This window comes from Eublepharis macularius, chromosome 13 (assembly GCF_028583425.1).
Source record: "Eublepharis macularius isolate TG4126 chromosome 13, MPM_Emac_v1.0, whole genome shotgun sequence".
Lineage (NCBI taxonomy): Eukaryota > Metazoa > Chordata > Lepidosauria > Squamata > Eublepharidae > Eublepharis > Eublepharis macularius.
In genome coordinates, this window is record NC_072802.1 from 17211449 (window position 1) to 17229307 (window position 17859).

General features: G+C 42.1%; 1 protein-coding gene across 2 annotated transcripts in view; it reads left to right on the forward strand.

The window, feature by feature from the left end:
• TENM1 (teneurin transmembrane protein 1) overlaps window positions 1-17859 on the forward strand; it is a 468106-nt gene that overhangs the window by 298449 nt on the left and 151798 nt on the right. For both annotated transcript variants that reach the window (XM_054996443.1, XM_054996444.1), the window contains 2 exons: window positions 3004-3123; window positions 13775-14036. In XM_054996443.1, coding sequence (XP_054852418.1) covers window positions 3004-3123; window positions 13775-14036 — 382 coding nt within the window. The remainder of the gene's footprint in view (window positions 1-3003; window positions 3124-13774; window positions 14037-17859) is intronic.

The window sequence follows — 17859 nt, forward strand, 5'->3', positions numbered from 1 at the left end:
TTAAATATTTCCACCTGTTAGAGGAACGGGAGCCCCTCCCAGCCAGTCACGTGTCATTTCCTCTACTAAGCAATCTCTTTCCAGCCGTTTAAACAACAAGAATAGTCATTTCTTTCTTTTGAGACACACAAATCTGAAAGAATCATATATTACTGAAGGTAAAACTGCTAATTAACAAGAACTAGTAAAAGAAGTAATTAACTAACTGTCCAAATTAAACAAAATGGGTGGAGGAGCCATAATAGGTCCCTTACATGTATGCAGGGCTTTTTTCCTGGGAAAAGAGGTGGTGGAACACAGTGGGTTGCCCTCAGAGAAAATGGTCACATGGTCGTTGGCCCCGCCTCCTGATCTCCAGACAGAGGGGAGTTGAGATTGCCCTCTGAGCGGCGCGGAGGGCAATCTCAACTCCCCTCTGTCTGGAGATCAGGGGGCGGGACCACCAGCCATGTGACCATTTTCAAGAGGTTCCGGAACTCCGTTCCCCCGCGTTCCCCCTGAAAAAAAGCCCTGCATGTATGATTCCTCAGTGGGGCAATTAACATCTTCGAGGAGAGCAAGATTCGGGTCCAGCGGCACCTTAAAAGGCCAACTAGATTTCCACGGGATGAGCTTTCAAGACTCTTAGCTCCCATTGTCTGACAAAGGGAGCTTTGACTCTCAAAAGCTCCTATCTTGTAAATCTAATTGGTTTTTAAGTTGCTGTTGGACCTGGATCTTGCTCTTCAACTACATGGCTACCTTCAAGGATTCGGATTGGTGTGAAAGGAAAGGATTACTGATTCTTCACTACCCCCATGGCCCTGTTCTGACAGCCAGTTTGGTGTAGTTGTTAAAAGCAGTGGGACCTCGAGAACCAGGTTTGACCAGTTACCTCACAGGGTAACTGTCACAAGGATAATAATAAAACAGTTTTGTCGAAGGCTTTCACGGCCGGAGAACGATGGTTGTTGTGGGTTTTCCGAGCTGTATTGCCATGGTCTTGGCATTGTAGTTCCTGACGTTTCGCCAGCAGCTGTGGCTGCATCTTCAGAGGTGTAGCACCAAAAGACAGAGATCTCTCAGTGTCACAGTGTCACACTTGAATGGCAAGTGAACAGACTGTGACACTGAGAGATCTCTGTCTTTTGGTGCTACACCTCTGAAGATGCCAGCCACAGCTGCTGGCAAACATCAGGAACTACAATGCCAAGACCACGGCAATACAGCCCGGAAAACCCACAACAACCATCAATAAAACAGTTTGTAAACCACTCTGAGTGGGCATTAAGTTGTCCTGAATGGTGATATATAAATCGAATGTTGTTGTTGTTCTAATTAGCTCACATACTTCCATGGCTGCTGTTGGGAGATCTGTTCATGGATCTCTTGTTGTTTCATTTATTTTGGTACTAAGAACAACCAAATTCACAATGCAGTAGATTTCAAACTAAGCAGAATTATGAAGCTGGATGCTTGAGGGGAAAAAAGAAAGGCTACAGGGTGAGGTGGGACGGGAAGTGTTTCTGATTGAAGAAGTCGTATTTAAGATGTATCACAACTTGTTTCAGTTAAAATGGTAACATTTCTAAGAGCTTCTTTTCAAGAACAATTCTGCTTTAGGCTAAAAAAATCTTGAGAAATAAAAATACTGGGACAAAGAAGCAATGGAGGACTCCATTATTAAACAATAAATAAACGAACTCTGACTTGCATGCTCCTCATTTGGAAAACATACCACTACCCCTTTATTGGATTTGTGACCTATCTGTGGACTAAAAACTTTGGCATTTTTTGGCACATCTGATGGCCCACTTCACTCCAATTTGTAGATACATCTCCCCTGGACCCATTTTTGATCTGTATTCTGAGGCAAAGTTCAGAATAAGATGTATCATTTCGCAAAAACAAAAACTCTTGCCATCTCTTTTAAGCAACTACTACAGAATTGAAACTATAAGATAATATTTATGAATATGTAGATGGGAATATTTTATTTAGAAACGAGTGGGGGGAAATGCAGCCTTTCCCCCCCCCCCTGCTATTGAACTGAACTGGTTCCAGCAAGTGTGTAGCACACACACACACACACACAGTTAACAGGGTTTCCAGGTCCCCACTGAGGGAGGGGGATCCCCTGCTCCCATTTCCTATGGTCGCTCCAAGTGGCAACGGAGAATTTTTTTTCATGTCCATTGGGTCAACAATGTGATGTTACTTCTGATGAAAGCTCAGAAGTTATATCAGTTCATTCTAGGAATTGCAAAAAACTCTGTGGTTTTACCATAGAGTTTCCAGCGATTCGTAGAGAGCTATGACACCACCTCCAGGTCTTTCTGAAAATGCTGCCACTGACAGCCATCCTTCCCATGTTTCCCCCAGTCTCCCTAATGGTTAAGGAAAGTGAATATAGCACTTCTGAATGCGAGAGTGTTGGAGTTTAGAGGAGCCGTAGATGAATTAGAAAAATAATTTGGAAGATATATTATGAACACATTTCTTTGTTTCCTGATGAAAGGGGCTAAAACACAAGAGAAATGTATTTCATATGCCTACCAAAGTGAAATGTGTACTGAAACTATATCATATGTTCTAATGGCAGTTTTGCAACCCTCAGAGATCTGTATCGGTCGTTTAAGGGAATATTTTAAACCTGCTATATACAGTCAGTGAGATGCAGAGTTGAATAGTAGTTAGAGGCTAGAATCTGGGAGCTCTGAGTTCAAATCCCAATTTGCCTGAGAAGCTCACTTGGTGAGCCCTCAATCTTTCCCATCCTAACCTACCTCAAAGCATTGAGGAGAGGATTGTATATGCTGCCTTGAGCTCTTTGGAAGAATGGAATAAATAAAATGATAGATAGCATTTTCTTAATAAACTATATGAATAGTAAAGTGTGAGAGTGCCAAAGCGTTCACACAGTTGTGGCAAAGTTAAATACGTTTTTTTCACACTGGCATAAATATCATATAGAATAAAGACGTTTTTCTTCATGCTTTATTAATGCAGTCTATTCCACTGCAGGCGCGCCTGTGTCATTCGAGGCCAAGTAGTGGCGGTGGATGGAACCCCTCTGGTTGGAGTGAATGTGAGTTTCCAGCACCACAGTGATTATGGATACACCATCAGCCGACAGGATGGAAGGTGAGAGTGAATTTGCGCCGTGTCTTCTGGTTGTTAAGGAAATGCGTCGTTTCAAAGCAGACAGACGTTTGAGGTGCTTATGTCAGTCCTTTAGGGAAAATTCCAAAGCAACGGGTTAATACCTTAGTAGATCCAACCATACGAACATCTCTCTTCCTTCTCCTCCTTTTTTGCTTAACAGTCAGTCTGAAGAAGAATTCAAAAGAAAGCTTGCCCTGTACTTCATGCCATTTTAATTGGGCCCAATAATGTTTCATACCTACTGTTGTTTGTAGATTCGGTTAGTTGCTAGGAAAAAATAGGCCGTCAACTGAGTTAAATAACTTTTAACCATTGACTTCCGTAAAATTTCTTATCACCAAAACCTCAATGAAAATGCTATTTTGAAATAGTTACCAAACAAAAGTGACCAATATTTATTCATACATTTACACACACATTCTCTAATGCAGTGATAGTATGTCGCAGGGAATGTCCCAGCCCCACTTCTTTTTTTTTTTTTTTTTGAAAAATTTTTATTGGGTTAGAACATTTTTATTTTTACATTACAGTCAATTTTCCCCTAATTTTTCGTTTCTAACCCCCTCCCTTTCCCCCCCTTTTGTTGACTTCCAACAGCTTTCCCACCCTCTGTCCCTTTTCCCTTACTTCTATTAAATTCCTCTGTCTAAAACAGATATACATTCTCCATTATATTAAGCAGTACATCTTTAACTCCTTTACTTATTATACACCCAAACTATACGTCTTTAGATAAACAATTTATCCCGTTTTCCAGTTTTGAATATTTCTATATAAACCTATATATCATAAACCATAAAAATTTCCCACATTTAAATCAAACAATTTGATTTGTTCTCTATATATTGCTCATTTCAACTTTTTATGGTAATTCTATATAACTCCTCGCATAATCAATCAATTTAACTCTTCTGTACATTCAGTTTGGTGCATATAATTCTTATCAAAGAAAGAAAATATTATTATTTACTCAATCCTCATGTTTAAACCTTATCATTAATTATTCTCTATCAATGTTCTATCAGTTAACCTATACATATCTATATATATCTCAATCAGTTAATCTAACTGCTTATAAATTCACATTTCTCTTCCACCCCCGGTAAAGTCACCCCTCTCTTTTATACTTTTATTATACTTCAGTAGTTCTCAAACTGCCACAGTTTTCCTCCCACCTCCCATTTCTTCTCCAGATATTGTTTCAGCTTCTCCCAGTCTGTGTTAAACTGCCCTGAGTCCAGATCTCTCAGTTTTCTTGTCATCTTGTCCATTTCAGCCATATACAGCAATTTGTAAATCCAATCTTCAATAGTTGGCACTTCTTGTACTTTCCATTTCTGCGCGTACAAAAGTCTAGCTGCTGCAGTCATATAAAAAATCAACGTCCTATGATGGGCTGGAATTCCCTCCATTCCCAAGTTTAGCAGCAGGAGTTCTGGGTTCTTATTTATTTGAAACTGTAAAATTTCACTCATTTCTCTTATTATTTCCCCCCAGAACTGCCTAGCTACCTCACACGACCACCACATGTGATAGAGGGAGCCCTCATGTTTCTTACATTTCCAGCATTTATTAGAAGTATTCAAGTTCCCTAGCGCAATCTTCTTTGGTGTCATGTACCAACGATAGATCATTTTGAAAATGTTCTCTTTAATATTAATGCATGTCGTTGTCTTCATTGTAGTTTTCCACAAGTATTCCCATGCCTCCATTGTTATTTCTTTATTGAAATTTATAGCCCATTTCACCATCTGTGTTTTAACTATCTCATCCTCAGTATACCATTTCAACAGTACTTGGTATACCTTGGATATTCTTTTCTTGTCTTCTTTAAGAAGGGTCTGCTCTAGTTCCGAGTTCTCTGTTCGTATGCCCCCTTTTGCAAAGTCCGAGTTGTATAAGTCTCTGATCTGTCTATACTGGAACCAATCATAATTAGGTGATAGTTCCTCTTGCGTCTTTATTCTAAGTTTAGATACTTCAATCTTAGTTATTTCTTTGTACGTTAAACATTGTTGTTCATTATCCACAGCTCTCGGATCTATCACCTCATATGGAACCACCCACAAGGGGGTTCCCTCTTGTAGGTAAGTTCTGTACTTCTTCCAGATTGTATATAGACTTCTCCTTACAAAATGATGCAGGAACATCGAGTTGACCTTTACTTTGTCATGCCATAGGTATGCGTGCCATCCAAAAATTTTTTTATATCCCTCTAGGGCTAATAGTTTCTTATTCTTTAATGTCATCCAGTCTTTTAGCCAAACTAGGCAGATTGCATCATGGTAAAGTCTCAGATTGGGCAGTTGCATTCCGCCTCTCTCCTTTGCGTCTTGTAGAACTTTTACTTGTTACCAAACAAAAGTGACCAATATTTATTCATACATTTACACACACATTCTCTAATGCAGTGATAGTATGTCGCAGGGAATGTCCCAGCCCCACTTCTGAGCCTTACTGATGCAGAAGGGAGCCCCCCTTAAATGATTTATTTATTTATTTACTTCATTTATACCCTTAGCTTTTCTCCTCAGAGGAGACACGAAGCATCTTACATTGTTCTCCTCTGCTTCATTTTATCCTCACAACAGCCCTGAGAGGCAGGATAGGCTGAGAGTGTGTGGCTGGCCTAAGGTTACCAGCAAGCCTCCATGACAGAGTGGGGATTTGAACCTGGGTCTCCCAGATCCTAGTCTGACATTCCATCAAGGACTTAAAGGTCACCATAGTTCAACAGAAACATTTCAAAATCAAATGCCAATGGGAAGCTGCTGGATTGGAATTCCTATGTAAATTTGACTCAGTCAGACTTGGATTGAATAGAGACTCTGGATGGTTATCTCATTATCAGAAGTAACTGCCTTCAGGCATTCCATTCAGGTTCAGCAGTGAAGGAAAGGGGGTCACACCCAGCCTGGATTGCACACTCCACCTCTTTCATGACTTTTACAACTAATTTACATTTACATGGCCCTCCCTCCCTCCTCCCCTCTCCTCACCACCTGTATCTCTCTGGAGTTTCTTCCTACCTCCATGCATCTGATGAAGAGCGCTGTGGTTCTCGAAAGCTCATGCTACAATAAAGTTGGGTTAGTCTTAAAGGTGCTACTGGACTCTCTATTATTTTGCAACTACACACTCCAGTTAACAGTGCTAACTCTTCTGGATCTTGTCTGACATTGTAACTACTACACCATACTGAGTGAAGAAAGTGGTCGTGGAGTTGCTGGGGCTCCAACAACAGGCTCCTGTGTGACTAGAATAACTTACACCAGCGTGTGACGTCGTTACCTGCCCATGCATGAAACTATGCTAAGCACTTAGTGGTTGCATGTCCACATGAAGCTGCTTCTGTGGCGCTTGTAGCTCCATTGCCGCCTCCTGCCTTCCACAGGTATGGCGCCACTACCCATTCCAGTGATTCCACTCCCCGTGATCCACCATGAGAGCCACTGCTGCTCTAATGCAATAAAATATTTCATCATAAAGTAAAAAGGTGTGTCCTTAGCACACTGCCTCGCGTATTTAAATTTGCACTTAGCAAATTCAATTCGCCTTCCGCTGACTCAACTGGAAGAAGCTGATATTTATCATTTCGTGCGCATGGTTCAGGTTCAGAAGCACCTTAAAGACCAACTAGATTTCCAGGGTGTGAGCTTTTGAGAGTTAGAGCTCCCTTTGTCAGATATTTGATGAAGGGAGCTCCGAGACTCTCAGAAGCTCAGACCCTGGAAATCTAGTTGGTCTTTAAAGTGCTATTGGACCTGAATCTTGCTCTTCTACTGCAGACCAGCATGGCTACCCACCTGAAACTATCTACATAATTTCATGAGTTCACTTCCCCTTACTGCAGCAGTAGCAGCATAAATAATGTAAAGCTGTATGTAAATAATCGATTGCAGTGCTGGGACATCTAAGTAATAGAGCTAATGTAACACCTTAATTTTTTTTCTTATTCTAAATTGCCAAAGTTGCAAGCTATCTTATTATGACTTCTGATTTACCTAGCTCTTTACAGAGCTGTAGCATATAAATGTGCTCCTTATATATATTTTCCCCTCTGAGTATAATATATAAAGTTTGGAGAATGTGATGGAATGTGCATAATTAAGTCTGACGCCCAATCACGCTTCATTACCATCAAAGGCTTCAGTAATAGATGCATTCAGTAACAGAATGTAGTGTCTATTTACATTGCCTTACGTTACATGACTATAGATGTTAAACTCTTAAGATAATAGGAAGCCATATCTTTTCCTCTGCCTAACACAATTTTATGTCCCTTACCTCTTCAGGGAGGCAGAGAGTTCTCTTCTTTCACAAGTACCAGTGCAACACATAACAATAAATATATGTAATGGTGTGGGTAGGCAGAGAAATACCTTTTCAAAAATGGTCTGCAGGCTGCTTTCAAGGGTAGGATCCCAGTGGTTACTGCCACCAGTTTCCAGATAGCCTGGGATATAGCAAGGCTGGTTGGCATTACCAGGGACACACGTTTTTAAATTCAGTGGGCTTTGAAGGGTGCAACTGTACTTAAGGACCAAAATGGCAGTTGTGTGTATTATTTAAACACATAAAACATTTTTATGCTGCCTTTCGATCCAGTTGAGGGTGCCTAAGGTGGCAACTGTTAAAACAGTAGAACAGATTTTAAAATGCACATATATAAAGCAATAGAGAACTATTCAGCAAAACACAAATACATAGAAAAACACCCTTAAATAAATCACACTGTAAATAGGATCAATGAGAGTTATTGAAGGAACACCAAACAAAACAGAAAAGCCTTCACCCACCGGCAGAAGACGGCAATAGAGGGGTCTAATGAATCTTCCTGGGAAGAGGATTCAATAATTAGAGTACCACGACTCAGAAGTGCCATGGTGGGGTTGCCACCCTTCTAACCCCAGGTGGCGGAGGTACCCAAAGCCGGGCCTCTGATAAGTGTCAGGTAGTTCATGTGGGAGCAGGTAGTCCTTAAGGTATACTAGCCTGAAGCTGTATAAAGTTTTAGCAGCACCTTGAATTGGGAGCCAGCGTAGGCAGAACAAGACTGGAGTGATGGCATAAGCTGGTGCTCTGCTCATGTGGCCCTTTCTTACTCTAGGTAATGCCAATCACCACTTTGGAGCCAGAAAGGAATTTTCACCCAGGTCAGACTGGCCTAGGGATCCTGGAGGTTTTTGCCTTTCTCTGGGTATAGAGCAGGGGTCAGTGGGGAGGAGTAGCTGTGAATTTCCCGCATTGCGCATGGGTTAGACCAGATGGCCCCGGCGGTTCCTTCCATGTCTGTGTTTCTATAGGGCCTCTACGACACACTCCAGTCAGCATTCTGGCTGCAGCATTCTGTACCGATTGTAGCTTCGAAATACTCTTCAAGGGAAGCCCCATATAGAACACATTGCATTAGTCTAATCTAGATGTTACCAGGGCATGCACCACCGTGGCAAGATCTTTTTTGCCTGGGAAAGGCCATAGCTGGATCATGAGCCAAAGCTGGCAAAAAGCGCCCCGGGTCCAGCAGCATTCCCAAGCTACAGGCCTGCCCCTATACGGAGAGGGCAACCCTGTCCAGAGCAGGAGATGTCCTAATTCCTAGGTCAATCCTTCCTCGACCAGCAGCTCCTCTGTTTGATTGTTTCAGGCTGTTAACCCTCATCCCTCCCAAAACCGCCTCTAGGCACAAATGCCTCATAGCACTGTTGTTGTTGTTGTTTTTTAAGTTTCTGACTTCCAGTGCATAGCCTTCGCTCCCACTCTGACCCAGCCTAGTTTTATTGGGTGCTAGATAGTTTATTTCTGAATACAGATATTTTTTTTTTATGCAGAGTTAATACTGGAGGGTTCCCTGCGGTGCTATTATTTTAAAAGCCCTGATTCTGCAATCATTATGTGGAGATAAGTTAAACATTATGGAGATTGACAGCAGTCTTGCTGCTCCCAACTGAGCCCAGAATGATGCTCAGTCAAAATGAAGTTCATACCCCATCATAAAATTAATTACGGTGTCTATCTTTTCCCAGCGTTGCTAGGTCACAGAACAGTCCTGCCACGCATTTGGAAATCAGCATTTCTTGAGAAATATATCCAGCAGTAATAATTATGGTTATATGTTTTACTACTATGAATTAAGATATCAACATAGAAAATTCTATACATTTTTCTTCAGATTAACACATGGGGAGGATGCAAGTTCATTAACGAAACATTTCTCTCCAAGATGAATCTGGGAGAATGGAGAATGGAGAAGGGGGGAACAGTGTGCTAAGTCCCCTTGGGTCCTGGTTCAAGAGGAAGGCAGGGCATGATGTTCTTTAAAGCATAAAATAATTTAGATAGCTTAGTTCGTCCTTCTATGAAGCTGTTACCCAAACAGCTGTTATTCTACAAAATAGCACAGATCAGAGATCCCCAAACTTTTTGAGCCTGCAGGCACTTTTGGGATTCTGACACTGGGTGGTGGGTGCAAAGAAAACTCCCTGCCTTTTTCACCAGCCAAAATGGTGATTGAATCCAACCCACTGAATGTAAACCTAAATTCCTATGGATTGTTTTCTTATGATTTATACTGAAATAATTCTTTTTTGTTATTTGTAAAATTGTTGCGATTATCTGATAGATATCTATTTATCTAATAGAATAATATGATAAAAGAAAAAAAATCTTGCAAGCAGGCTCTCTTGTGGAGGAAAAATGCCTTTTCATGTATTATTGAGACTACATTTGGTAATCTCTCCCTTCCATCTACAGTTGCCAGGAGGAGAATTTGGGAGCAGGGACAATTTCATTGGTATCAGCAAGACACTGTAGGGATCATCCAAAATCCTATGATTTAGGCACAGAGTTTGGAGTGAATCCTAGATAGCTGCATGTAGCGATGATGTCACTTCCTGTTTTGCACCATAAGTGAAATTGTGCATTGGCACAATGAGCCAGGAGGTCTCCCACTATAGCGCAGGAGGCATGGCTCCCCTACACTCACCATCACACAAATTTTCCCCTTAAGAATTCTGTAAATCTTTTTTTAAAAATATTTTTATTAGTTTCCATTGGGGATAGGGGAAAGAGGGGAACAAATTTCAAAAGTATCATACATTCTGCTTGAAACATCACTCTACTTATCTACATTTTCCAGGGCTTATCATTTAACTGTGATTATTAATAAAAAGTTACAATATTGCCATCATATAATTACAACATTCAGGTCCTTATGTTTATTTCTCATCCAGTTGTAGAATGGGGTCCATGGCGCAGCAAAGCCTTCTTCCATTTGTCCTTTCATTAGTAAAGTCAATTTGTCTAGTTCCACATTTTCCATTATTTTCACTATTAGCTCCTCCTGCTGGGGTATTACTGGTTTTTTTCCAATAAAACGCTGGTAGAATTCTTGCTGCTGTCACTGCATGCCTTGGCTCCCCTACACTCACCATCACACACATTTTTTCCCTTAAGAATTCTGTAAATCTTAAGGAATTGAGTAAACCAGTTTCCTGATCTTTCTTTTTTCTTTTAACCGTTTCGCTGTTCTCAGCATTCCACGCTTTTGGTGCATATCCATTCCTCATTAGCTTTCTTTTTTCTTGTTAGTTTCCTTTGGTTAAAGTAATATCTGGAAAGTCAGTATGTAAAGACCCTTAACTTGGCTATGGGTACCGCAGCTATTGCTGCTTTTGATTAGCATGAGGCCCCGCCATTATATTATTAGAAGCAGTGATAAATTTTAGTGAATTAATAGGAAAATCTGAGAAGTGATCATACCAAGACACCCTTTTTATTGAAATGTACATCTGTCTAAGCCAGAGGTCTCCAGTCTTTTCGGGCCAGTGGGCTACTTTGGAATTCTGACACAGGGCGGAGGGGTGCAACCATAATATGGCTGCTGCAGGAGGCAAAGCCAACCACAGAAGGCCAGGGAATGAGATTATGCACAACTACAATTGAAACTTTCCATCAGTACAGGCAGAAACTCCGTTTAACAGGATGCCTTTTAAAATGAATATATTGTTCAAAATATTTCCTTGCATACAGATACAGTAATACATGAGATCCTGCATTTCACCAAAATAAGGGGGAGAACTATCCAGGAGCGAAAATGTCTGATTGACAAGCCGGTTCAGGGGTTGCGTTATTAAAATAAATGGCTATTGACAGATTAGTTGTTAAACCATCAGAGACTGGATAGCATCAGCACCTCTGCAGCAGCGCTGCTCAGTTCTTGCAAGCTCATCTCTCATGATACTAAACGGATGGGAAATTTTACAAGACATGCTTACTCATGGGGAAAAGGAATCCACTCAGATCTGAACGAGGTCTTCATAGAGTCAAGTGAAAGCCAAGTTAGGGCAGCCGTATTGTTCCCCCGTTGTGCTTTTCGGTTTAGAAGCAAGTGTGTTGTGGATGGATGTGATCAGGGCTTTTTTTCTGGGAAAAGAGGTGGCAGAACTCAGTGGGTTGCCCTTGGAGAAAATGGTCACATGGCTGGTGGCCCCATCCCCTGATCTCCAGACAGAGGGGAGTTGAGATTGCCCTCGCGGAGGGCAATCTCAACTCCCCTCTGTCTGGAGATCAGGGGGTGGGGCCACCAGCCATGTGACTATTTTCAAGAGGTTCCAGAACTCCGTTCCACCACTTTCCAGCTGAAAAAAAGCCCTGGATGTGATAACGGAAACCCCTACCCCAATGTATTTTATAATTTATTTATTAAAACATTTTTAACCCTGCTTTTCCTCATGATTTACGACAGCTTGTATGCCTCTGTCCACCTTTTTGGTACCTCTTGCTTTCTCTCTGTGCTGTTGCTTTAATGCGGCTTCATCGTGGTCACATGGACAAGCCCAGTCAATTGGAGATCGCCTGGAGATTTTGATGACATCACAGTGCTGAGTAGCCAATCATATTTACCTGTGGAGCAATTTCATTGGGACAAATTAAGCAGATTGAAGGGGGGAAAGGTACTTTCTGGTTCAGCATTGCCTGCAGTTTGAATGGGCGAATGCTTTTGCCCTTTTCAGAGCAATCTTGAAATGTCATTAAGAAGTGTTTGTTCAGCACGGCTAGAGCTTTATCAAAAATGCCATATGCCATTGAAAATGACAGAATACAGAGTAAGTCTTCATACCCATACCAGGCAATGTGGCGGCTACTTGAATATGGTGCAGTCCTTGCATAGTGATGTGCAACCAGATCCACGTGATCCTTTATTCCTATATAGTTGTAACATCACACTACACTGTTGCAGCAAGGGACCATACCATCATGAACCAGTTTCCATCTAAATGGAATACCTGTGAAGAGCGAGAGAGAGATTGAGAGACAGAGAATATTTATAACAAGTGTAGTTCAGTTTACTTAAACAACCTGATCATGACGTAAATTGTTTAGCAATAGTTTAGCAACGCTTTGCTCCTCAAAGCCAGGTGGAATAATTGAGCCTTGACTTCCTTCCTTAAAGTCATCAGTGAACTAACCCTGTGGAGTTCCTGTGTGAAGAAACCATTCCAAGGAGAAAGTTACACAAAATGGCCGTTCCTCTGATGGGCATCGTCAGCCTGTTCTCTGAGAAGTGTTTAGCACCAGTGGCTCCTCTTAATATATGTGGAGGTTATTTAAGAGGAAATGCTCTGAGAGGTAACCAGATGGCATAGGTGATTTCCCTTTATACAATAGTGGGAAATATATATTAATAAAAGGAGAATGGGAGGATACTGGCATAAGAGCTCTAAGGTGCTGGTTTACCTTTACCATATTTTTGTCTTATTTCCTCATTATTTACTTACTTTGTAGAAGTGCTCATACTTGGGTTGCCAACTGTGGGTAGGGAAATTCCTAGAGATTTGGAAGTGGGGCTTGGCATTCAGTGGGGGTATAACGTCATAGACTCCCCTCCTCCAAACAGCCATGTTCTCCAGGGGAATGGATCTCTCTCACCTAGAGATCAGTTGTAATTCCAGGAGGTCTCCAGGCCCCATCTGGAGGTTGGCAACCCTAGTAGGGCTGGAGAAAACTAGCTGCTTAGGAGTAAGAGGGGTGGGAAGGGAAGTTAACACATGATCAGGAGTTCTTTTACAGTGAGTCTTCAAAAATTCAAATAGTGTTAGATTTCTCCATATGCAAATAAGACAAAATGTAGGGTGCTTCCAAGATGTCATGGCAGCAGCAAACAGTATGGAAACAAGGAGCAGTGGCCATTCCCATGCCACATGCCGTTCCCATGCTGCTTGCTGTGTTGCTACCCCCCCCTCAACCCCCCTCTTCCCTATCAAACTTGTGCATTGCACAGGGAAGGAACCATAGCCTATAACCCCCTTTCAAGCCTTTCAAAGGGATTTTTAAAATTTGAAGGTTGTGTGTATGGTGAAATTTGGTGACAATGCTAATTTTAAGTTATCTGAGGAGATACCGTATTGTATGTTTGTGTTCGGTTGGCACTAAATGGTAAAAAGTGGTAAAAACAGTCCCGCCTCGCATTAGGAGAACCTCATTGCTAGATGGAAGAAAAATGGTAGCCATGAAGATACTTCAGACAAATTACACAGACACACAAGAGGAAACAAAGCTTTTTCAAATGAGTATTTATCAACCAATATAAGCTCAGAGTAAGATGAAATATTTTGTTTTGTCTTTTCAGTTTTGACCTAGTGGCTATTGGAGGCATCTCGGTCACCCTGGTCTTTGACAGATCTCCTTTTCTTTCTGTGAAAAGGACACTTTGGTTGTCCTGGAATAGGTTTATTGTGGTAGACAAAGTAATCATGCAAAGAACAGAGGTGGAGCCACCATCTTGTGACATCAGTAGCTTCATCAGCCCCAACCCCGTTGTGCTTCCTTTTCCCCTGACAACATTTGGAGGATCCTGCCCTGAAAGAGGAACAATCATCCCAGAACTGCAGGTAAACACAGAATGTATAGGCTGTTAGGAAAATGTTTTCTTTCATGTGAAAGGACAAGTCTTTTAAATTAATATTTTGATAAATGCTTCATTTAATTTTAAAACCGTGGTTTGGATCCAGCCAGCGTGTTCGCTCAACCTTGCCCAATTACCCTCCTTACTAAAGCCACCGTCACATAATGGCTTTTTGTACATGTAAATCCCATGATCCCAAGCACGGCCTTTTTTTGGTGGTCAAAGGCAACCCCTCTTCCCTTTTTCACCAGCAGAAAAGCTGGTTGGATCCAACCCCATCAGTAATGGTAAATTTTTGAACGGGCGCTAAATCTCTGCAAAAGTGTAAGTCAGGTTGTAATAATCAAACATGAATGAATATACTTTTTCTCATAAACTTTTGACATTTAAAAGGTATTTTGCATATGTACCAGTAACTCAAGAAGACTAATTTAGACCCAGAACCAAAACATATGAGATTTTCACCCACGTTTGTATTAATCAGCTTTTAATGGCATTACTGAAGTTCCAGTTTCGTCGACACAGAATATGAACCTCAGTTGCTTGTAATGTTCACCTTCAAAATGAAAGTGAACATCATTGACCTGAGTTGTTCTGCACCCCTCCACTTCTATTTGTCTCTCCCTCCATTCTCCCTTCACCCAACCTCCCCACCATGTATCTAGCTCTTACCCTGAGGACTACATTTCCCAAGGATCACCTAGCATGTCATATACTGCCAAAACAATAGTTGAGGCATCGGGCTGGAGAAGAAGGGAAGGCAGGGACAGAATCCACCATTCCTCGTGCTGCCTACTTGCCACCAGTCACACGACACCAATACTAACTGCAAGCACTACAGATATTTTGATTAATGTTGCGTTTGATTTGATAAATGCAACAATGAATATCCCTCTCCTACTAAGGACAGCCAGTAAAGCTGATGGACAGTAGGTTAAGGGCAGACTAAAGGAACTACTTCTTTACTCAACAAGTAATTAAATTGTGGAATTCAGTGCCAGTGAATGTAATGATGGCCACAAGCAGGGTTTTTTTTCAGCTGGAACGCAGTGGAACGGAGTTCCGGAACCTCTTGAAAATGGTCAAATGGCTGGTGGCCTCGCCCCCTGATCTCCAGACAGAGGGGAGTTGAGATTGCCCTCCACGCCACTGGAGCGGCGTGGAGGGCGATCTCAACTCCCCTCTGTCTGGAGATCAGGGGGCGGGGCCACCAGCCATGTGACCATTTTCTTTGAGGGCAACCCACTGAGTTCCACCACCTCTTTTCCCAGAAAAAAAGCCCTGGCCACAAGTGTAAACGGCTTTCAAAAAGGGGTAGACAGATTCATGCAGGAGAGGGCTAGTAGCCATGATGAGTTACTGAACTTCCATATACAGAGGCAGCACTGTGAATATTACTGCTGGGAAGGGTTTTTCTGAACAGTTTACTGAGCCCGAGTCCAAATCAAACCCAGGACTGTTGATCCAGCTCTATTAGGAATGCAGGTGTGTGTGAAAATATCATTGATATCAACATTTTATGCCACTTCATTTACAAGTATCTCTTGGTAAGAAAAGTTCATTCTGCTGGAGATGATGGAATAATAGAACAATTTTATGCAAGTTTTGGAAATCTCCAGAATCCCAAGTAGTTATTATTTTAGAACAGAATGTAGCAAGAAACTGTGCAGGAGGAGAATGTGGTATAAATAAATGGCTTAGTTTTTGAATTATTCTATGGTTGAAAGTCTTAAGAAGCAGGGTAAGGGAGGTTCAATTATGCAGTGTATTTTAATGATATGTGCATGCCCTGTCCCCTTCCATAGCACTTTGAAAATAGTATGTGGCTCCTTTAAAGCATAGTGTGTTGCATTTTGGGGGGTTGTGCAGGTGCAGGCACACACGGTTCATTGTTGAGCTCATTTACAACAACTGTTGCACAACCGTAATTGTTCCCAGAATAACCTGCCTGCTGTTTTCCACCTAAATCCTTCCCTTGTTAACGCTGATGAAATTTTTATATTTGGAAGGATTTAGTTATAGTAAATTACATAAGCAGAGGAAAATACAGAAATGACTTGTTGTACTAGTGCTTTTTGTGCAGTAAAAACACAGCTGTGTGTCCATATCAGGAGGGGAGAAATGAATGTTCATACATTCAGAAACACTCAAGTGGGTCAGCAGGCAACCAAAAGGAACTCACACGACATCCTTTGAGATGTACTCACAGTTAGTTTTTAATAATAGAGGAATCAAAGGGCCAAGTGCTGTGTTCGGTGAGTGCTTTCAGATTCATGGAGATTAAATTAGTTTCTTCTTTGGAATAAGTGAACTGAGAACACGAGCCAAAGGGACCGTTGTCACTTCTTCAGGGATGTTCCTGCAGCTAAAGCAGTATTATGGTTTTTAAAAGAGAGAGAGAAAAGAATCTGCCGTACGTCCTTGCTGCTCCTCCTGAGTTCCAGTGCAAACCTGTGCATCCAAAGTGTCGACACTTAAGTTTTAAAGCCCCAGAAACTTTGGGGTCAGGGCACCTGGAACGTGTTCCCTGTTAACAATAGGAAGTTGTGCAGCTGACTCTGATTTGCAGTGGGGAGAAAAGAGATTCAGAGGTACCTTCATCTTCTGGCTCAAATCAAGGTCTGCCGATAGGTCTTTGAATCCAAATAGACTCTGCCCCACTTTGCCACCTGCGTAAGAACCCTCGTGCATTGTATCATTACTGGCACATGGTTGTCAGGGTCCAAGTCAGGTCAAAACCTAGCACAAGGGGGAGAGGATCGCTTCTTGCAACCTGGTCTCATGTAAAGATTGACTAGAAAAAAAAACACACACACACACAACTAACTGGTGTTGCAATTTCCACAAGCCCTTATAAGGACAGCCCATTCATGGAACTCTGGCAGCTTTTCCTCAAGAATCCAGACATCTCCGGAAGCCAAACAGCCTGCAACTGTTTTGAAAATGGAGACGTCTGGATTCCTGGGGGAAAGCTGCCAGCATTGCGTTCGTTGGCCGTCCCTATAAGAGCATGTGGAAATGGCCAAAATCAAATTGTTAGTTGCTGCCATCATGGAAGAGGTTGGGATATACAATGGAACCCTCCTCCTCTGCCCCGGATTTTGGTGACAAAAGGCAAAAAAAAAACCTCCTTAATGCTTTGCTCAAGACTTTCTGGTTGCATGAGGAACTGAACTCTTGTGGCACAAGTTAACGCTACACAAAGCAACCTTGAGTTGCCACATGTTTTGTTGTGCAAGGCCTTAATTTGTGTGAATGTAATGAAAATCCACGCACATATACTGACAGATTCTTTCAGAGTTGGAAAAGAAAGTGCCCAGATGCGTGGTTATCAAGTCATGACTGTATATCCAGGGCTTTTTTTCTGGGAAAAGAGGGGGTGGAACTCAGTGGGTTGCCCTCGGAGAAAATGGTTACATGGCTAGTGGCCCTGCCCCCTGATCTCCAGACAGAAGAGAGTTTAGATTTGGACTTGGGCTCAGTAAACTGTTCAGAAAAACCCTTCCCAGCAGTGGTATTCATGGTGCTGCCTCTGTATATGGAAGTTCAGTAACTCATCATGGCTACTAGCCCTCTCCTGCATGAATCTGTCTAGCCCCTTGTGAAAGCCATTTACACTTGTGGCCAGGGCTTTTTTTCTGGGAAAAGAAGTGGTGGAACTCAGTGGGTTGCCCTCAAAGAAAATGGTCACATGGCTGGTGGCCCCTCCCCCTGATCTCCAGACAGAGGGGAGTTGAGATCGCCCTCCACGCCGCTCCAGCGGCGCAGAGGGCAATCTCAACTCCCCTCTGTCTGGAGATCAAGGGGTG